Source organism: Zootoca vivipara, chromosome 2 (genome assembly GCF_965207765.1).
Source record: "Zootoca vivipara chromosome 2, rZooViv2.hap1.1, whole genome shotgun sequence".
NCBI classification, from domain to species: domain Eukaryota; kingdom Metazoa; phylum Chordata; class Lepidosauria; order Squamata; family Lacertidae; genus Zootoca; species Zootoca vivipara.
The window spans coordinates 116,161,991-116,184,262 of record NC_142584.1 but is presented as its reverse complement, the minus strand read 5'-3'; the positions used below and the strand labels follow the sequence as shown (position 1 = coordinate 116,184,262).

The window sequence follows — 22,272 nt, the reverse complement described above, 5'->3', positions numbered from 1 at the left end:
TTCCAGGTCATGTGGCCAGCATGTCTAAACTGCTTCTGGCACAATGGGACACTCTGACAAGTGCCAGAGTGCATGGAAATGTCATTTACCTTCCCGCCGCAGCGGTACCTATTTATCTATTTGTGCTGGTGTGCTTTTGAACCTCTAGGTTGGGAGGAGCTGGAAAAAAGCAATGGGAGCTCACCCCATTGCACGGGTTCGAACCACCAACCTTCCGATCGGCAAACCCAAGAGGTTCGGTGGTTTAGACCACAGCGCCACCTGCTCCCCCCTGTTCACCAATAATCAATGCCAGGAGACAGGATCGCAAACAAATATAAATTGTAGTATACCATTTCTTTAAAGAAATAGCATACTACAGTTAATATTTCTTGCGATCCTGTCTCCACTTCCATCATCCAGCCTGGACACTGAGGTCCAGCTCCGAGGGCCTTTTGGCAGTTCCCTCCCTGCAAGAAGTGTGGTTACAGGGAACCAGGCACAGGGCCTTCTCAGTCGTGGCACCTGCCCTGTGGAACGCCCTTCCACCAGATGTCAAGGAGATAAACAATATTACATGACCTTACGTAGACATCTGAAAGCAGCCAGTATTGGGAACTTTTTAACATTTGATGTTTTATTGTGTTTTTATAATTCCCCAGAAGCTGCTCAGAGTGGCTGGGGCAACCCAGTGAGATGGCCGGCATAGAAGTAATAAAATAATTATTCTAATGAGGAAACATAAGAGGAGTTGGAGAGCCACAGGTTTTGCCGCTCCCGGGCTACAATTTCTTCCAGACCTGGAACACCTTCCGATGCAGCCAAATCTGAACAAAAATTAAAATGTCATGGGTCTCTCTCTCTCTCTCTCTAGCCTGCCCCACACCTTCTTTGTAAAATAAGGTGGGCTTTCTGGTATGGCTTTACTCCAGAGTGGTCTCTCGTAAGGAACTAGGTCACGCAGAAGGCTTTCCCGGAACAGGATTGTTCTGTGGGCGGCCTGCCCCCGGCGTGGTTCCTCCGGTGGCGGACCAGGTGCGACTTGCTGATGAAGCCCTTCTCGCAGACGGCACACTTGTAGGGCTTCTCGCCCATGTGGGTCCTGCCGTGGGCCAGGAGGTTGGAGGTGCTGCTGAAGCTCTTCCCGCAGGCGCAACACCGGTAGGGCTTCTCCCCGGTGTGGGTCCTCTCGTGGAGGATGAGGTGGGAGCTCTGGATGAAGCTCTTGCCGCAGAAGGAGCAGGCGTAGGGCTTCTCTCCCGTGTGGGTCCTCTCGTGCGTCACCAGGTGCGACCGGCGGCTGAAGGACTTTCCACAATAAGTGCACTGGTACGGCTTCCCGCGGAAGTGCGGGCTGTGTCTCCGGAGACCCTCCTTGCAACCGAGGGGCGCCCCGTCCTCGCATGGGTAGGCCGTCTCCTGGATTTCAACCGCTTCGTACTTCACGAGCTCCGAACCGAAGCTTTCGCCAGATCTGTGTTCTGATCCTTGAGGCTGCTGCCGCAGCAGGGTTTGATCAAGAGAGATCTCGCTCGACCCACGGGGAACAGATTCAGGTGTAACTAATCAGGTGTAAATATTGAGGCCAGTTGTAGGCATCAAGTGATTATTATTTTTACCACTTTCTATGATCAAGCTGCTATGAAATGTTTGCACTTTAATTTTTAACCTCTATAATTTTGCAGTGCCTTTTAGAGTACAGGTTTAGTTACTTTTATAATATAGGATAAAGCTGCTAGGAACTACGAGCAATTTTATTTTTTTAAAAGCCTCTATTAAACGTTTTACACACATGGTTAGTTTCTGTTCTATTTGGTGCAGTCACAGAGGGGCGATTGTACTGGAAGATTTTTATATTTTTCATTAACAGATACATTTTAATCCATCTTTTGTTTTCCGATGACTTTAAATGTTGTAACATTTTCAGCACTTACACTTTGAAACTCCCTGCCTATTGACACCAGCCAGGTGCATTCACTGTATTCATTTTGGTCCCTGCTTTTTTTTAAAAAAAAATTCTTAGGGAAGTCTAACCAAAAATGCAGATGTTGGTGTGTTTTTGCTCTCATTTTAGTTTATCACGGATTTTAATTGCTTGTTCGTAACTGATTTTATTTGTTCCTTGTAAGCCGCTTAAGAGGTTTCATTACAATTAAGTGGAATATAAGTTTTGCTAAATGAAATTAATTAAAAATAGAGAAAAAAGCGAGTTCTCTGTTGGATTGCTATGTTTTGAAACAATTTACCCGTATTCGATTCTTAGTGTTAATTGTGTATTGATTCACATTTTTGTTGTTCTTTGGCAAGACATTTTGAGTGTTTTTCTGTTTTTGTTTTAAATGGGAAAGCAGCATACAAATTTAAATCAAAGATAAATCACAGTGATTGTTGAAAAGAATTGACAACCAAACACAACAACAGGGTGAACTAGGGAGAAAAAATGTAACTCTCATTTTGTGGCCTATAGGCGTGGGAGACAGAAGGAAAGGCAACGTCTTTCTGCTGGAAGGAGAGAAAGGTTTGTCTCCTCCTCTCCTTGAAAACTTTCCTTTCCAGCTGCTGATGACAAGAATTCTGTAACTGAGGTGTGCTTTCCCCCCTCTCCTCCTCCCCCCTCCCCAGTGCCTTTTCCTTTTGTGCCACATCTTTTTGGCTGCAAACCTGAGATTTGGTATCCTCCTTACCTCGTGAGCTCAAATCTCCAGAGCTGGCCTCCTCCTTCGCGCCCCTCTCCTTTTGCCTCTGCCCCGTGTTGGTCAGAACCTGCGCCGGTTCAGAGAAACTGTAGCCGTCCTCCTCAAAGGCTGCCTGCACCTGGAACGACAGCAGAGATTCCTTGCACAACAGCCTCTGCACTGCCACTTTTGCTGGGTGGGGGACTGCGGAAGGTCCCAGGTTCGATTTCTGCCCTATCAGGTCAAGCAGGCAAAGGAAAGGGATCCAGGGAGCTGCAGCAGCTATTGCATCTGGCTGCAGCAGGAGAAGAAGAGGAGAGCAAGGCATCTGCTAAGACAGAAGCTCCACCAAACTCCTACCACCCTCAACTGTTACCCAATATTCATCTAACTATTGTTGTTGTTGTTGTTTAGTCGTTTAGTCGTGTCTGACGTTCCGTGACCCCATGGACCAGAGCACGCCAGGCACTCCTGTCTTCCACTGCCTCCCGCAGTTTGGTCAAACTCATGTTCGTAGCTTCGAGAACACTGCCCAACCATCTCGTCCTCTGTCGTCCCCTTCTCCTTGTGGCCTCCATCTTTCCCAACATCAGGTTCTTTTCCAGGGAGTCTTCTCTTCTCATGAGGTGGCCAAAGTATTGGAGCCTCAGCTTCAGGATCTGTCCTTCCAGTGAGCACTCAGGGACTAAACAACAACAACACGTTTCCGAGCAGAATTCAAAGTGTTGGTGCTGACCTTTAAAGGCCCTAAACGGCCTCGGTCCTGTATACCTGAAGGAGTGTCTCCACCCCCATCGTTCTGCCCGGACACTGAGGTCCAGTGCCAAGGGCCTTCTGGCGGTTCCCTCACTGCGAGAAGCAAAGCTACAGGGAACCAGGCAGAGGGCCTTCTCAGTAGTGGCACCCGCCCTGTGGAACGCCCTCCCATCTGAGTTCAGAGAGATAAACAAGTACCTGACATTTAGAAAATACCTAAAGGCAGCCCTGTTTAGGGAAGTTTTTAATCTGTGATATTTTAATGTATTTTAATGTGTGTTGGAAGTCGCCCAGAGTGGCGGGGGAGACACGGCCAGATGGGCGGGGTATAGATAATAATAATAATAATAGTAATAATAATAATAATATATTTTTTATTATTATTTAAAAAAAACACTGATTCCTGGACTGCCTGAGGGCCGGATTTAGAAGGTGATTGGGCCAGATCCGGCCCCTGGGCCTTAGTTTGCCTACGCATGACCTAGTCCAGGGGTCCCCCAAACTAAGGCCCGGGGGCCAGATGCGGCCCAATCGCCTTTTAAATCTGGCCCGCAGACGGTCTAGGAATCAGCATGTTTTTACTGAGTAGAATGTGTCTTTTATTCAAAATGCATCTCTGGGTTATTTGTGGGGCCTGCCTGGTGTTTTTACATGAGTAGAATGTGTCCTTTTTTACTTAAAATGCATCTCTGGGTTATTTGTGGGGCATAGGAATTTGTTCATTCCCCCCTCCTAAAAAAAATATAGTCCGGCCCCCCACAAGGTCTGAGGGACAGTGGACCGGCCCCCTGCTGAAAAAGTTTGCTGACCCCTGACCTAGTCCAACCCCCTGCAATGCAGGAAAATGCAGCTGTCCTATACACAGGGATCAAACTTGCAACCTTGATGTTATCAGCGCCACACTCTAACCCACGGAGCTTTCTGAGTACAGTAGTACCTCGGGTTACGAACGCGATCCGTTCCAGGTCGCAGTTCGTAACCCGAAAAGGTCGCAAACCGAGCGCCGCTTCTGCGCATGCGCAAAGCTCGCGTGCTGCTTCTGCGCATGCGCAAAGCGCGATTTTCACGTTTCTGCGCATGCGCGGGACGCGCACGCCGAAAACACTTCCGGGGTTGCGGAGTTCGTAACCCGAACTGTTCGCAACCCGAGCGGTTTGTAAACCGAGGTACGACTGTATACCATTGTTGAATACCACGCTACGTTGCTATGCGGACACCGTCGAGATACAGGCAGGACTGGTCCCAAGATGCCTTGCGGCAGTCCCCCTTCCTCACCCTACATTTTGTCGCTCTGCCCCCCCCCCCCCAAGCTCTCTGAAATAGCAGCTTCACCTGTTTCTGGGGCCTCTCGGCCTCTCGCTGCCTCAGCAAGAACTCCTCCGCCAGAGCCACCGCCTGGGAGCACGTTTCGGGCCCAACCTCCCTCACCCATCCCTGGACCTCGGGCGGCAAGACGGCTAGGAACTGCTCCAGGATAAGCAGCTCCAGGATCTGCTCCTTGCTGTGCCTCTTCACTTTGAGCCACTGGTGGCAAACGTCTCGCAGCCGGCTGTAGGCCCCCCTCGGCCCCTCGGCCTCCTGGTAGCAGAAATGCCGGAAGCGGTGGCACCACCGCTCCCGGGCCAGGGCGTCCCGGCGCAAGATGGCCGCCTTCACTTTCCCATAATCCTCTCTGTCCCCAGCTTCCAAGCCCCTGAAGGCCTGCTCCGCTTCTCCACTGAGTGCCGGCAGGAGCCGGGCCGCCCACTCCTCCTGGGGCCACCGACAGGCTTTGGCCACTTGCTCGAAGGAGGCCAGGAAGCCCTTGGCGTCCTCCCAAGGGGTAGACTCTTCTGGCAGCGGTGGGATCGCCCAGTGCATGTGGTGGGACTCAACCATTTTCAGGAACTCCTGCCACTGGGATTCCCAGTGCTGAAGCAGCCCTGCGCCCGGCTCCTGCTTCACCTTCTCTCCTGGTACCCTGGATACAATGTCCCCCATCCTCCCAGTCTGGAAAGCACAAAGGTCTCTCCCTCCTTCAACGAATTCCTCCCTCATTGTAGGACCGCCAAGGTCTTGGTCTTCCGTTTTCATGCTGGCAGGCGGCCACTGCTTGAGTGCAGCCTGGACCAGGACACCTGGCTCGTTCTTCCTTCGACGATTATCCATCTCCTCTCTTCCCTTCTCTCCTGGAGCTCCCAGACGCTGGCCGTGGGTGGCAGAGGTTCAACTCCAGGGCTTCCTCCCTTGGTGGTCTAGCCTGGCAAGGCCTATTAAGATCCTCCGTTAACCATCCATCTGACGCTCAACGTCAAATCAAGAGTCCGAAGTGGCTTAGGGAGCAGCGAACGTCCAGCTGAAACACACAACGAAAGAACTGTGTTACAATGGGGAATAATAATTTAAATACTTTATTATGTATACCCCACCCATCTGGCTGGGTCTCCCCAGCCACTCTGAGCGGCTTCCAACAGAAAAATAGAACACAGTAATCTATTAAACATTAAAAGCCTCCCTGAACAGGGAGCCCATCGCCCAGCCCATCTATCAAACATTAAAAGCTTCCCTAAACATGGCTGCCTTCAGATGTCTCCGAAAAGTCTGGTAGTTGTTTTTCTCTTTGACATCTGGTGCGAGGACGTTCCACAGGGCAGGCGCCACTACCGAGAAGGCCCTCTGCCTGGTTTCCTGTAATTTGGCTTCTCACAGCGAGGGAACCGCCAGAAGGCCCTCAGAGCTGGGCCTCAGTGTCCGGGCAGAACGATGGGGGTGGAGACGCTCCTTCAGGTATACTGGACTGAGGCCGTTAAATAATAAATTATTATCATTATTATTTTATTTTGTCAGTAATCTTTGGATCGTTACTTTCATTATTGCATATGTCTTTCCTAATGCATTCCTTGTAATTCTGTAAGGCGCTTTGAAATCATACAAAAAGAAAAGCTGGGTATAAATGTTAAAATAACATGAAATAATCCCAGTGTGGACTGAATCCCAGTTACTGAGAATCACAAGTGGGGATCATGCAGTGGTACTAAGGTTCTGCTAGCAGAATTCCCATTGGGGCATTGGGGTGGCCACTGTGAGAATCACAGAATAATAGGGTTGGGAACCCGAGGGTTATCTAGTCCAACCCCCTGCGATGCAGGAATCTCAACTAAAACATCCCTGACAAATGTCCATCCAACCTCTGCTGAAATACCTCGAAGGAAGGAGAGTCCACAACTTCACAAGGGAGTCCGTTCCATAGTCAAACGGCTCTTACTATCAGGAAGTTCTTCCTGATGTTTAGTCAGAATCACCTTTCTTGTGACTTGAAGCCATGGGTTCGAGTCCTACAATCCAGAGCAGGAGAAAACCATCTTGTTCCATCTCCCACGGGACAGCCCTTGCGAGGTTTGAACATTTGAAATCAACAGTATACTAAATCTGAATACGCAAAGTGCGCACAGCACTCAGCTAGAAAGACCGACGGCCTCCCTCTTCATCTCAGGGTGGCGGTTTCGAGCCCCACGCTGGGCACAAAGATTGCTCCATTGCAGGGGGTTGGACTAGATGACCCCGGGGTCCCTTCCAACTCTATGATGCTGTGATTCTATGACCCTGGCCTGCACGGGCACTGACCCTGGATTAGCGATGAGCATGAGACTTTTACTCTCAGGGCCGTGGGTTTGAGCCCCATGCTGGGAAAAAGATTCCTGTATTGGAGGGGGTTGGACTAGATAACACTCGGTGTCCCTACGATTCTATGACCTTGGATTGCAAACATCTCCGGACTGACTCCGGATCAGGCAGCTTCAGCATCTGCAATCATAATGCAGAACCACATCATGCAGAAATCTCTTTCTCTCTGCTCCGCAAAAACCAATGCCGTGCCCATCATGTTGCAAAAAGCAACACAGAAGCCTGTGTTTGCATTTAGAACCCAGGGCAAGCTGCCTCCCCCTCCCTCCACCCTCCCCTTCCAGGCAGAGATTTCCCAGCCTCTGCGCGCGTGCAAAGCGCGCCCTTGCAACTTACCCAAGATCCTCCTCCCTCTCCAAAAAACCCCAAACCGGATCGCCCAGCCCAGGTTGCTCCCGCTCCCGGGGAAACAGTGCATTCAAAAGAGCCCGTTTCCGGGACGGAGAAAAGCACTGCGAGAAGAGAGATGCTCCCTTCTAGGACGAGCGGGCTCTCCGGTTGCCACCCTTTCCCTGGGCGCAGGCAACGGGGTGCAAATCCAAAACTGGATTTATGCCTTCATGCATCCCAATCCTTCGCTTCCAGACTGGAAAGCTGTCTCTGCATTTGAGGTTTTGCTTTTCTAAATAAAATAAAATAAAAATATAGTGTTTCTCCCCCTTTGCATCAGAGGTTGGCAATCTGCAAGCCATTTTATAGGAGAGCCGCAAAGGTTGTCGGGAATTGTAGCTGGCCCCTAGTAGGCGTCGTGGCTCTGATTCAATAAGTCTTGTGCATTTGCAACTTTGGCTAATAAGCTGCTAAGAAGCCTTTTAAACCATGACGGGAGGGTGCCATTGTTTGGTTTGTTATTATTATATGTACTATTCTGTTTATGCTGTGTAATTTTGTGTTTATACCCCAGATGCGCAGGGAACAATAATAATAACAATAACCAACCTGTGATCGAAATAATTTTTTTTTAAAATAGTCCAGAGACCAACGAAGTGATCCTTGGATTAAAGACGGTATATAAATAAATTTTAATAAATAAAATAATGTCAGGTGGTACATCTGCAGCCAAATCCTTGCTCTGGTACAGAGAGCAAACTCTTGGATGGATCTTGCTCCCAGTGCTTTTTTGGGGGGGTACGCATACCCCTAAACATTTTGCGAATCTAAGTTTGCCTCATTGAGGGGCAGTATTTCAATATGAATAGGAAAATGAAAGTATCCCTAAACATTTTTTTAGGAAAGAAAAGCACTGCCTGCACCAAACCCGCCTCGCAAGGTTGTTGTGTGGCTGGAAGTCTTAACTTGTCATGAATCTTCCTTCACATACAACCTGCAGTGATTGCAATGGGCTGAGACAAAAGATGTATTATTATTATTATTAGAATTTATATACTGCCCTATACCTGCAGGGTGGTTCACAGAAAAATGTTCAAAGGTCTCCAATGTCAAACTGCCAAAGAATTCGGTGCTGCTCTAATCCTTTGACCAAAATAACAGCCTTGATCTCTGCCATCATTTTTCTATTCTGGTTCCATTGCTCTCAGCTGGATGACTACCCTCCCATCAGACGTCAATGAGGTAAATAACTACACAACTTTTAGAAGACATCTGAAGGCAGGCCTGTACCAGGAGATTTTAAATGTTTAATGGTGTTTTTATATGTACTGTATTGGAAGCTGCCCAGAGTGGCTGGGGTAGAATAATAATAATAATAATACATTCACTTTTCTATCTGTTTTTAAACCAGATTGCATTTCTTCTGTGTTTTGAACTGTCCCGTGAGAAGAAGACCACGGTGGGACAGAGGAAAGCAGAAAGGAGAGGGCATTTAACCCACCGATGGAGAGGGGAGGAGGAGGGTGGTCGGGAAGCTGAGCCAGAGTAGAAATAGCTTCGCTCCTCCCGCCCACGCAGGCTTCCGGGCGAAGGAGAAAGTACAGCAGGAGGGGTTTTTTTTAACACACCCACCCATCCCGGTTGCTCCCTGATCCTCTCAAAGTGAGTGGGTGGGTGGATGGGGCGGGACAGCAGCAGATTTTCCTCACCCACGACCACACATGCAGCGTACAGGGTGTGTGTGTGCAGCCCGCTGCATTTTGCAACGCTACTTAAAGGGAGAAATAAAAGTGCACTTGGGCACAGCTCCATCCCTTCTGCCCGCGGGAAGCCGCCGCACTGAAAAGGGAGAGACGGGGTCCTTGCTTGCTGGTGGGGAGCTTTGACAGGGAGCTGCTGGGAGAGGTTCCAGCGTCCCTGTCGAAACCATTCCCACCCGCCTCATTGGGGCTCCTCTCCCGCACTCCTGCCATGCACAGGAGGCTTGGGAAGCAAGCTGTACACCTGGGCGTGCAGGGAAAGGGGAGGCCACCGACAAAGCCATGCAGCTCCCCCACTTGCTGGGGTGCCCCTGAGAGACTGGCGCCCTGGCACAACGTACCACTAAGCCCTATGGGAAAGACGGCTCTGACCTGGTGCTGAAAAGACGCTCCTTGGGGGAGCATCAACCCTAAACGCATTAACTGGGCAGAAACCCCACTCAATGAAACTAGGATTATTTCTGACCAAGTGTGGAGTGGAGATGGCGAGGGTGTATTTGCAGAGGGCATTTGAAGCTGACACGCTCTTCCAATTTCTTTTTTATTTTCTTCCCATCTGAGGTCTCCAGCTTTCCTGCCTGACATGGGGGAAGTGGTTCATTTTTTTAGTCCTCTATTAATCCAATGATGCATGCATTTTCATAGCTGCATAAGGTCTTGTGGGGAGAGGACGGTTTCGTAGAATCGCAGAGTTGCGAGGGGTCCTGAGGGTCATCTAGTCCCACCCCCTGCAGTGCAGTAAACATTTGCCCAACGTGGGGCTCAAACCGACAACCCTGGGGTTAATAGTCTTGTGGTCTGCCAAATCAGATTTCTCAAGAGGAAAACAAGCTTGAAGGTGAGGAAAAGATTATTTATTGGGACTGTTAAAAGTGTGATTGTCTCTTTAAGAAGAAGTAAGCTGCAGAGGGAATTATAGGAAAAGGAAGGAAAATGAATCCTCTCAAAGGTCCCCCTGAGAAACTGCCCAGGGACCCAGGTGGCGCTGTGGTTAAAGCACTGAGCCTAGGGCTTGCTGATCAGAAGGTCGGCGGTTCGAATCCCTGTGACGGGGTGAGCTCCCGTTGCTCGGTCCCAGCTCCTGCCAACCTAGCAGTTCGAAAGCACGTCAAAGTGCAAGTAGATAAATAGGAACCGCTACAGCGGGAAGGTAAACGGTGTTTCCATGTGCTGCTCTGGTTTGCCAGAAGCGGCTTTGCCATGCTGGCCACATGACCTGGAAGCTATACGCCGGCTCCCTCGGCCAATAATGCGAGATGAGCGCGCAACCCCAGAGTCGGTCACGACTGGACCTAATGGTCAGGGGTCCCTTTACCTTTACCTTTAAGCTGCAGAGGGAATTATAGGAAAAGGAAGGAAAATGAATCCTCTCAAAGGTCCCCCTGAGAAACTGCCCAAAGTTCTCTTGGCGGGTAAATGTTTTTTATGTTAGTCACTCTGGTCTGGAGAGAAACTCCCAACTGGGCCTGAGAGGCAGATTTAGTCTCCTCAGGAGATTCTGAGGTGGGTTTTATTTTCCCACAGACAAAAGAAAGGGAGGAGGGTCTCTGAAGAGAACGAGGCTCCTGAGAACGTGTAGAGTTTGGCTCCTGAGTCAGCGTCAAAAAAAGACACACGTCCCCCTTCATAGTCCAGAGTCACCCGGATCCTCCTGGGCTTCTCATTCAGGGACAGAGGAGAGGAATCAGGGGAGGTTAAAGCCACGAACTCATCTCCCCACTTCCGCACAGCCCAGATCCCCCCCTCAGGACTTAAGTCAAAATAGCCCCTTCTCCCCACAGACTTCCTGGCAACCCCCACAGCCCATATTCCCTCACTTCCCACATTGACTTCCCAGAAATGTCTGCCTGCTGTGAATCCCTCACGTCCCAACACACAAAAATAGTAGCTGAATCTCTCAGGATTGTTGGGCAGGTCTTGAGGTCTGTCACCCAATCTCAGGCTTTTCCGATCCTTGGACAGAATGAGCCAGCAATTTGCTGTGTCTGGATCCAGAGTGACATTTGCTGTTGGGGAGAAAAGAGGGAAAGAGAAGATTAGGCAGAATCAGCTGAGAGAGAGAGAGACGGACATCCTGAAACAAAAAGCACACCAAAAAAAACCCGATTTCCTTTGAGATCAATGGGATTTCTTTGCATCGCATGCAAGACTGAGACTCCTCCTTGCAGACTCTCATCAGAATAAATATCTTCCTTGTTGGTGTCTAAATCAGTTTTCTCCACTTTCGTATATTTGATGTGTATTGTTCCTGCCCTTCTCTCAACCCAGGCATTTTCTAAGAGGAAAAACCACTCAGCAAACCTTTTACTCCTCTCTTCTGTGTTAGTGAAGGGGAAAGAGAGGAAAATTGGAGGAGACAGGAGAGAGAAGCTGCTCTCCTCTGCCAATCTTTGTGGGAATTGGCTTTTGGGGACCTCTGGGTTGGGCTGGGAGATGAGAACCCCCCGTTGTTGTAATAATAATAATAATAATAATAATAATATAATTACATTTGCATACTGCCCTTCAGCTATAGGTCTCAGGGTGGTTCACAGCATATAAAGACAACATAAAAACACATTGAGGCGTCCCATCACTTTCGATTGGGGGGGGGGGTCACGTTCTGGGCCCTCATGCCCACAAGTTAAAAATCGTGTTAAGAGGGGAGCCTGTTTATTCCTGCTCTCCATTTCACTCACCCACTTGGTCTCTCCTTGCCTTCCTACCATCTTGGGAGTTTAGGCCTTGCCACCAGGGAAGAGGAGGCAGGTGGCAGGGCAATTTTACAAAGGATGGCTTATTCAATACTTCTCTTTTGAATTTAATACATACCTAAGACTAGTTCCCTGGGGGAAGGGGGGAATAATGCAAAAGGTTACCAGTTTGGGGCTGAGTCATGATAGGCAAGTGTAGGGCTGCCATGTTTTGAAGAGCAAGAAAGAGGACACATTTGCCAACTTCTGCTTTTAACCATGGATCACTATGACAACTCTCATTTTAAATACCCCTACTATATGTAGGCTATAGAAGGTGTGATATATTGCTAGTAGCAATGCTCTTAACTTTCAACAACAAAATACTGTAATAATAATACATATTGCTCCCTCACTTGCCACATTAAAGTTTTTGGGCTCATGTTCACATCTTTGTGAACATAAGTGTGCACAGAACAATTTATTAAACTGTTTAACATCTGCATATGGGCTCTCCTTAAGGGCAGGGGGATGTTAACTCCTGCCCTCCTGGACTCCTTCTCCAAGATCTTGTAGCTGAGCCAGCGTCCTTTTAGATCCGCCACAAGAGAAGGGATTTTGCTAGCTTGAGATGCGGCTCGGTTGTGATTCTCTGCTGCAGACTAGCTAAGCAAGGTGGCTTAGATCTGAGTTTAATACACTAGAAAAAATTTCAAGGGATCAGGTAAACCAAAAAACCAAACAAAAAAACTTGGGACATTATGCCAAATTTTAAAAATCCACCCAGGCAGAAATTTTAATCATGAAAATAGAGGATGTGGCAGGGAAAAAGAAGACATATGGTAACCAGGCCTGAAAAAGGTCACATGGAAAAGCGACCCAACTCTCTCTAGGCAGGAATAAAACTCTTCCCTCCTCTGTCTGATCCTTCTGGGAAGTTTCCCCCCCCCCTTCTGCACCTCCAAGTCCACCCTCTCTGCCTTTGCGGTACAAACAGCAGGGCTAGAGTCAAGCTGTAGATGCTTCTCAACTGTACAGAAGAGACTCTTGACCCCCCCCCAATGAAACACTAGTCCCCCCCCTCCTGTGAATTGGAGTACCATGTGAAATTTACCTCTCTGGAGATTTCTGAATGACTGAACATCTGAGGAAGCAAAAAGACAGGCTTAATGGGCTACATTGCAATAGCTCAAAGAAAATCTTTTTACAAAACATCACCATAACATAGAATCTGTTGTTTCCTTATTTCAAATAAAAGATTAAATCATAGAACAAATAATTTCAAAGACGACAACCGTAGGCCTAAGGAATTGAAACAACTAACGTGTTTAGCTGTGAATCCTGCATTGCAGGGGTTGGACTTTCAAACTCTACTATCAGAAATGGTAAACCATACTAAAGAATGGCGGAATACAATCATTCAAAATTCACAAATGAAATGGTGATCTGTACTGGATGGATGAAGAAAGGTTAACATCTGCCCCAAGTAAACTGGTGGGAAAAAGCTTTTGAAACCGGAATTTCCAAGAATGCTGACAAACCAAATTGCAGAGGAAGAATAGGCAGAGCTTTGCACTGTAATTCCAAGGGTCTCGTGCAATGGGAAGTCCTCCCTTGTGGAATGGGGCTGATCTCAAAAAAATTGTGGGAACTCTCAGGAGATTGGGATGGCTGAAGCACGAGAAATGGCTGGTGTGCTTGAAACTCTGAGGAAGAGGCGGCTCAGCCTGGGCAGGAGGTGGAGGAGGGACTGGGTCCTCGCGGGTGCCCTTTAAAACACACTTCACCAGGGGGAAATCCAAGCAAATTTCGAGAAGCCTCAAAAGAACCTTTCCAGATTGTGTGGAGGGAAAGCAAAATGCAAGGGAGGTTCCCTATATGAGAACTTGACAAGAGGGACATTGGACTGACCTTGCAGGATTCTCCTGAAGGGCTTTTGTAAGATATTGTAAGGCTCTGAGGCTTTTTCCTACAAACAAGCAGTATATAAATTTTAAGAAAGAAAGCTAAATCTATAAAATTGAGGGGGAAACCAGGATAATAGTCTATATGTAGAAGTGGAACTCAGACTGGTGTGCAGGTTCATTGCAGGGACAAGCTCTGCCCCCAACCCAATCCTTCAAACCCCCACCCAGTTCATTCATGGGACAGACAAAGAACCCAAACACCACTAGAGGACTGTTACCCAGAGTTACGCCATTGATGGGGGTCCTAAATTCTGCAGAAGAGACGGTTCAACACCCATGAAATATCAGCCCCCATCCCTCCTGTGAAATTGTTGCTCCCCTGGAAATTTACCTTTCTGAATCTGTTTTCTGAATAACAGAGCATCTGAGGAAGCAAAAAAGATATAAAGTGTAAGGGCAACACTCTTCCACCTGAAATAAATCTCCATACAAAAGTAACACGTTGTGGCTCCCAAACGTCAAAAACCCAGAAGTAAATGCTGCAAGAGCCGCGCCTCGGAAATCGACCGTTTTGTCAGTTGAATGTCCTTCCGGAGCGGATTACGTTCGACATCCGAGGTTTGACTGTACAAGTATTAAATGCGGTGGAACCTCAGAAGCCGACTGCCTTTGAACTCGATCATTTCAGCTCCCAAATGATAGGAAAACGGAAGTGATTGTTTTTTGGAAGCCAAACCTCCAGCACAGCTTCTGCAGCTTCCGAATGGATGCAGGAAGCTTCTTCAGTCAATCGTAAGCCGCGCCCTGGTTCTTGAACAATTTTGGAGCGAAAAGGATTCATGGAACAGATTAAATACAAGAACCAAGGTACGACTGTAAAAAAATGATTAAAAACAAGGAAATCATAGGAAGAATCAATGAAAATAACTAAAGCTTTAAAACTAAGCAATCATAAAGCAAGCGTACAAATCTATCTATCTATCTACCGGTAAATGTAGAAAAGGTCTAATCTTCTCCAAAAGAAGATCCAACCCCCCCCCAATCCAACCCCCCCCAATCCACCGCACCGAAATCAAACCCACCCACCCCGATCCAACCAAAAACACCCCCATCAATCCCACCCCACGATCGACCCCCCCGAAAACGTCAGATCCATACCTTTCCAGACACCACTCAACCGAAATCCAGGCCGCTTGAAGCCCTAGCTGCAGGGGGACGTCTGTGGAGGAGACGGCTCAGGCCTTGGCTCCACTGCTGAGAAACAAGCCTGAGCAGGAGGCAGAGGGGGAACTGGGGGCTTCTTAATGCCCTTTGACTCCATTCAGAGCAGGAAAAGCTCCAAAAGGACAACCCCAGATTGTGTAGACGGGGAACCAAAAGGAAAAGGAGGTTCCGTAGGGTTGTAAACAGATGCACATGGGAGGAAAAAATCCCGACTTTGCTCTACACTCTGGTTCAGGCTTTTTTTTACAAGCTCCAGCATCATTTTTCATTACCTTTCCATTTTTTTATTGTATCCTCCACAAGGTGATTTACATGACAGGATTCCAAGATCCTGTTCCTCAGCTCTGGAGGGAAAGCCAGTGGCTTCTCTAGACTCTCTCTTTTCTCATACCTGGTGAAAAGAAAAACAATGTCAGCCCATTCAAATCCACAATTCTTGGCACAGGAAAAGAAAAAAAATTGAAAAAAGCCCTGTTTCCCTGGGATTCAAACAGCCTCCCTAAGTGCAAGAATGGAGGGAGAGGGAGGGGGCAGGGCCGGAAGGGACCCAAGGATCGACCGCTATCTACCAAAACCTACCGGGGATCTACCAGTAGATCGCAATCAACCTTTTGGACATCCCTGGCCTACAGGGACCGGCAGGCACTGAGTGGGGAGATTAATCCTCACTACGGACTCCTCAGCCAGACCCCCAAGGGCCAACACAGCAACCCCAGGCCTCTGAGTCTCCCCACTGTTGTCTATTAAAGAAGTAGCAGAATCATATGGTATCAAAGGGCAGGAATTGTCTGAGGGTGAGGACAGGGCAGCACACATTTTCTTTTTCTTGGTGTCCCCAGAGAAGGTGTGAGAAAGATAAAGAGATTCACTTTTCTTGGAAAACGTGAAATGTTCCTTAAAACCTCTACTCTGAACCTGAGTGACACCTTAAATTTAAATACTGCAGCCGGAATATGGTCAGGAATACAGCCAATTCCTTTATGAGAAATCACCCCCTCCCAAGGGGCTCTATGGGGCAGGTTTTTTGCTTGAGATAAAGTGGGGTGGCCGGCAGAGTGTTTGCTGTAAGAGTGACTGAACTGGTCAGTTGAGAAGGAAACACCTCAGGCAATAATTGCTCCTAGGACAGAAACTTTGCCTTGTTGTGTGTGCCAGTAAAACAGCCTTCTCTTAGCGACACTTGAGTAAACTCAAAACACTTGTTTCTGGAGCTTGGGGATCTCTTGCTTTGATACGTTAAATAGCCTTTGCTCTAGAATCAGATGTTTGCAGAAGATGAGACAGATCTTCCACAGGTGCGCAACCAAATCAAACGATTAATCAAAATGACATTCAGGCCAATACAAAACAAATTATAATCTGTATAATTGTGTATAATTACAAAAGTAAAACCAAACCTCACAAAGGAAATGGCGCTAATTCATTGGGGAGAATTGGGGGGCTACAAATTCCAAAGAGGGGGTCCTGTTTTACCAGTGAGATGCTGCAGGGAGTGAGTCCCACAGTCTCTCCCCTGCAGCCCCTGTTTGAGGGCCATGTTTGAGGTTCTTGCATTCTGGCCTCATGGAGGGATGCTAATGGAAATGAGCCAGATCCACTTACCTCTGCAAGGTGCTTCTCACATCCTAGAGGGAAAAAGAGAAAGGAATTCACTGCACACCACAGGCCACACTAGGAAGACCCCCTCAGAAGTTGTGGAGGGAATGGGAAGAGAAGCTTGGTCAAGAGACCGGCTTATGTCGGAAGGAGGCCTGAATGCTTCCTCAGTGAAGCCCCTCACAGGGCAGGAAGGCAGCATTGCCCAGTGGGAAGGCATTCAGAGACAAATCATCAGCAAAGAGCAGAAAATCACCTCCCGTTCCATCAAGAACACAGAAGAATCTCTCGTCTGCATTCAGATGAGTTAAGCATCTTAGGTCTCTTGGGTGTTCCTATCTATTACAAACCTGACTAGAGGCTCCATCAACTGAGCCCCTGCACTCCTTGCATACATGAAAGGGGCACAGAAAGGACGAGAGGCAGCCTTTTCCTGCAGCCTTGGGCTGTTCCTGCCACCGTCTTACCTGCAGGAGTTCACTCGCTGGCTGCTGACGCTTCTCCTCCATCTCCTGGATGATCTTCTCAAGAGAGGAGAGTTTCCTGGAGAGTCTGGCCAGCTGCTCATCCCTTCTCCCTGCAATCTCCTTCTCCAGTTCGCCCACATGATTCAGCAAATGTTTTTCTTGTTTTTTCAGGAACTGGTGCAATTGTCTGAACTTCTCCACAGTCTTCAGCCTCTCCCTTTCTGTTAATTTCTGCAAGTAAAGATGAGGTCTGAGTGTGGACAATGGTCAGCCTTCAAAACAGCAGGAAGAAAATTATAAGAATTCCACAGGGAGGGCACTTCTGATTTTTCAGAGACATGAAACCTACAGCCAGTGGCTAAAGAAGTAAACATTTATTTTGAGGGGAGGCCCTTTCCATTGATCTTTCTGTTGACTTATATTTTGCAGAGGGCTACTGCCTAAAGCAAAGAGCTTCCCCCCCCCCAGCCATAGATGTCCCCTGCATGTTTTGGGGCATGGCGTAACCTGAGTTCTAAGTTGTTCAGAGAACATTCATGGACATCAAACACCCCTCAGTTTACACTGGGGCCATTTAGGTGTAGGAAGAAAATAGAAACAGAGGAGGAGGACGACGACAAAGTGCAGAGTTCATCCCCATAGCTCCCCTGTTTTCTTTAAAGGTTCAAAATGGCCTGAGTTTCCTAAAAAATTGAAATTATATACTGCCCTATACCTGGAGGTCTCAAGTGCTTGTTCCCTGTCTAGTAACAATAGAGACCCTTACAAGGAGGTCTTTGCTTTCCTTGTCCAGATCTGCTTGAAAAGCCAGAATTTCCTCTCTCTCTTTCCTCAGAATCTCCAGGCGGCGGCAGATCTCTCCCTAAAGAGAAAAGGAAAAACTCAGATTTGATTGAGACACACAGAGAGGAGATGAAAATCATACTGTCATCTTGCGCCCAGTGGCCTTGCTATAATAGCAAAGTAGTTGACTGGAGGAAATAAAAGTCCAGATGTTTTCAACCTTTTTGTGTCCACGGCTCCCTCAACAAACTCCCCTTGCTTGCAGCCCCTCACCCTTTCTCAAACCCCCTCCCTTGCAGAGTGCTCTCTCAGCCTCCTCTCCTGTCCTCTCTCCTTGCGAGTCCCAGCCTGACTTGAGATCCCAGAGAGAGGTGGGAAGAGGAGAAAGGGCCAAGGCAGGATCCCACCTGGGATGAATCAGTCCAGCATCAAAGAGATAGTGAGGTCAACCCAAGAGGTGAGAGATGCAGGGATAGACCTGAGCTTCTCAAAACTTCACCCATTCCCACTTTTTTATATATGGGAAGAATATAAGAACCTATTGGAACCCAAAACCCCATGGTGGGCCTCGCCTTTTGAAATGGTGGCAATGGATGGTAATCCGAAGGGAGGGAAGTGGCAGACGTATAAGGATCTTGTGGAAAAAGTAGATGGTGAATATAGATTAAAATCATATCAGCAGGTTGAGTGCTTTTGTCAAAGCTGGTTACAATATTGTCAAGTACAAAGTGCATTTAATAAACATAAAATGATAGGCTTTCTGGAGAACAAATCAAAGTTACAAGATTTATTAATTGATAATTCAAAAAAACCATTGGCAAAAATTTATAAATTTTTATTAGAATGGGAGATGAAGGATGAGGAGGTGAAGCACGTGATGATCAAATGGGCGCAGGATGTAGGAAGAACAATATATAGTGAACAGTGGGAAAGGTTATGGAGAACTGACATTAATTTTACAGCTTGCATGGGAATCAGGGAAAACATCTGGAAAATAGTCTATAGGTGGCATCTAACACCCGGAAAGTAAGCAAAAATATATAAAAATGATGCCAATAAATGTTGGAAATGCAAAGAAACTAAAGGGGATTATTTCCACTGTTGGTGGGGTTGTAAAAAGGTAAATAGATTTTGGACCGAAGTTTATGAGAATGTAAAAAAAATATTGAAATGGACAATCGAGAAAAAACCCGAGATTCTATTATTAAGCCTGATCCCGGAGGACATGCCATCAGATAGAAAGAACATCTTGCTTTATGCCTGTGCCGCGGCCAGATTGTTAATAGCACAAAACTGGAAGGGAGAGAAGCTACCAACTATACAAGATTGGCGTATTAAATTAGTGGAATTTATGAATTTAGCTAAATTAACTGCGATAATCAGGAAAGTCCCCAGACAGAAATGGACAAAAGAATGGAAGTATGTAGAGGATTACCTTCGAGCTGAAGGTATTAGTGCTAGATGGGTAATTTGCTTTGATTAAATTCACACAAGGTCACTGGAATTGTAAGAAAAGGTGAATAAAATGAGATAAATGTAAAATGATAAGTTTATAAGGGAAAGCATAGTAACGTTCAGTATAATAGGGAATCGATATGTAAATGTTGGGAAGTTTATTGTAATTTTATTTCTTGTATTTTCTTTCTCCTCTTTCTCTTTTCTTTTTCTTTCATTTTTTCTCTTTTCTTTTTTCCTCCCCTTTTACTTTTTCTAATAAGTTTTGGTTCTTTTTTCTTGTATTATTTTGACTTATGTTTGCATTTGTGTTATATTGATTTTTTTCCCATTTGTGCTGATTTATGTTATGTTATGTTGAATTATGCTGATTTTATTGTTAATATGTTTAATATTTAATAAAGTATTTTAATTAATTAAAAAAAAACTTCACCCATTCCAAACCCCTCTTCTGCAAGCCTAGGGATTTTCCACCCTTCCTCTTAACATCACTGCTTTGCCGCTTAATTGGGCCAAATGGCAACTCAGGTTTTCTGCTACTTGTCAGTTATTTTTTCTGCAGTAGCCAGAGCCCACGTGTGCTTGCGCCACCAGGGGAGATAAAAGTGCTGCAGCTTCTTCCATTTCTGGACCAAAGAAGTTCTTGCTGTGGCCAGAATCCACCTATGTAGACCCTTAGATCAGAAGATTGCTGTCTGGTCATCCCGCCAATTCAAAGGGGCCAGCTTCTTTTCACTATTATTACTATTTTGTGGCATTATTAGCATTGCATGACAAAGGAGCATTTTTGCACCACAGTAGTAGAACAAGTGACCCAGGTGGCGCTGTGGGTTAAACCACAGAGTCTAGGGCTTGCTGATCGGAAGGTAGGCGGTTCGAATCCCTGCAACGGGGTGAGCTCCCGTTGCTCGGTCCCAGCTCCTGCCCACCTAACAGTTCGAAAGCACATCAAAGTGCAAGTAGATAAATAGGGACCGCTCCGGCGGGAAGGTAAACGGCATTTCTGTGTGCTGCTCTGGTTCGCCAGAAGCAGCTTTGTCATGCTGGCCACATGACCCGGAAGCTGTCTGCGGACAAACGCCGGCTCCCTCGGCCTATAGAGTGAGATGAGCACCGGCACCGCAACCCCAGAGTTGGACACGACTGGACCTGATGGTCAGGGGCCCCGTTACCTTAGTAGAACAAGTGATTTTTTAAAAAAGGGATTAAAAGACACTATAGCTTTAACTATACGGGCCTTTATCGGCAAGGTGATGTCTCTGCTTTTTAAGATGCTGTCCGTATAGTTAAAGCTATGGTTTTTCCAGTAGTGATGTATGGAAGTGAGAGCTGGACCATAAAGAAGGCTGATGCCAAAGAATGGATGCTTTTGAATTATGGTGCTGGAGAAGACTCTTGAGAGTCCCATGGACTGCAAGAAGATCAAACCTATCCATTCTGAAGGAAATCAGCCCTGAGTGCTCACTGGAAGGACAGATCGTGAAGCTGAGGCTCCAATACTTTGGCCACCTCATGAGATGAGAAGACTTCCTGGAAAAGACCCTGATGTTGGGAAAGATGGAGGGCACAAGGAGAAGGGGACGACAGAGGATGAGATGGTTGGACAGTGTTCTTGAAGCTGCGAACATGAGTTTGACCAAACTGTGGGAGGCAGTGGAAGACAGGAGTGCCTGGCGTGCTCTGGTCCATGGGGTCACAAAGAGTTGGACTAAATGACTAAACAACAACAAAAAGGGATTATATATATATATATATATATATATATACACAGTATATTGCACAGGTCCAATTCGAGTTGCCATTAAAAAGTCATCTTTCCCTTTGCCATTTGGGGTGAGAGGAGATCCTCAGCCCCACCCCCGCTGAAACATCATTGCACAGGCCCCAGAATAAGCATGCTCCCCACCAGTAGGTGCTTCCACGCAGGGCATTGAGGAGGCATCCTGGTAGCCAAAGGAGACATGTACTTAGTTGTGTATGTGCAATTTAAATTTGTACTGTTCTAAATATGTACAAAGCAACCTTGCTGGGGGATGTGGATGAGGTTAACCCTTTCTCTCCCTACCAAGGTCCCAGTTCAAATATTTGAAGCTGCTGCTAGTATTTCAAGATCCCCTTGACTTCAACTCCCTCCTCCCAGCCATCCCAGGAGTCCTCAGGCTTCCCCTTGGCTGCTTCTAACGTAATTAACACAACCAATTAATGCCATGCCTACTTTGGACCTGAGAAGAAAAGAAAAAAACCTCCCAGGAAGAATCCACAGCTATTTCTCCCTCCTCAAGATCCAGGGATCTCCTACCTTGTATTCTTCGAAAGCCTCCTCCAGAGGAATCACCTTGTGATTTTCATGTTCCTTTGATCTGTCACAAACCACACAGATGGGGGCTTTGTGGACTTTGCAAAAGAGTTTCAGGGGCTCCAGGTGTTTCTCGCAGACTCTTCCTTTCCCTCCATCTCCCTCTCCCTCTTCGCACATTCTCCCTTTCCCCCCTCCTTCTTCTCTCCCCTCTTGAAGGCTGAGATTCTGGGCTATTTCTACCATATTAGCCAGTTGCCTGTTGGGGATGAGACCCCTTCTCTGAACTGTTTTTCTGCATTGAGGGCAGGAAGCCTCTGCCTCCGATTCCCCCAAGTACTGGATCAGGCAGGATCGGCAGAAGTTGTGCCCACACTTTGCGATGGTCACTGGATCCTTGAAATAATCCAGGCAGATGGAGCATGTGACTTCATCACGGAGACGCTGGATGTGACCCCCTGCAGCAGCCATGGCTCCCTCGCGCCAAAAATCCGAGTTAAGTCCCGCCTTAAGGAAGGAAGTTTCCTTTCGCGGAAATGACTCATAAACTTAGTGACCACGTGATCTTTTTTAAAAAGAAATATGTCCCCAGGTCTTTGCATTTGCTGAATGTTTTCTCAAGTAGCAGCGAATGTTTCCAGATTGCTTCCCATGCTTTTGATTACACATAAACACACATGTACCTAGTAAGTTGCACAGTATTTTCATT

At 47.2% G+C, this 22,272-nt stretch overlaps 2 protein-coding genes across 3 annotated transcripts; both read right to left on the bottom strand.

Moving 5' to 3' along the window:
• Positions 1-705: 705 nt before the first annotated feature.
• Positions 706-7,740, bottom strand: LOC118081320 (zinc finger protein 213-like). Its single transcript, XM_088664294.1, has 4 exons — positions 7,410-7,740; positions 4,743-5,745; positions 2,547-2,793; positions 706-1,541 (listed from the first exon to the last, which is right to left on the bottom strand). Exons 2-4 carry the CDS (start codon positions 5,556-5,558, stop codon positions 931-933), a joined length of 1,674 nt encoding a protein of 557 aa, XP_088520420.1. The 5' UTR covers positions 5,559-5,745; positions 7,410-7,740; the 3' UTR covers positions 706-930.
• A 2,262-nt stretch (positions 7,741-10,002) lies between these two features.
• On the bottom strand, positions 10,003-22,065 carry LOC118081275 (zinc finger protein RFP-like). 2 transcript variants are annotated; one of them, XM_035107699.3, is made up of 8 exons: positions 21,567-22,065; positions 17,796-17,891; positions 17,030-17,260; positions 16,569-16,591; positions 15,239-15,357; positions 14,134-14,166; positions 12,950-12,979; positions 10,003-11,169 (listed from the first exon to the last, which is right to left on the bottom strand). In XM_035107699.3, exons 1-8 carry the CDS (start codon positions 22,032-22,034, stop codon positions 10,652-10,654), a joined length of 1,518 nt encoding a protein of 505 aa, XP_034963590.1. In that variant the 5' UTR covers positions 22,035-22,065; the 3' UTR covers positions 10,003-10,651. The 2 variants fall into 2 exon arrangements, with proteins under 2 accessions (XP_034963590.1, XP_088520199.1); XM_088664073.1 differs by lacking the exon at positions 12,950-12,979.
• Positions 22,066-22,272: the final 207 nt, after the last annotated feature.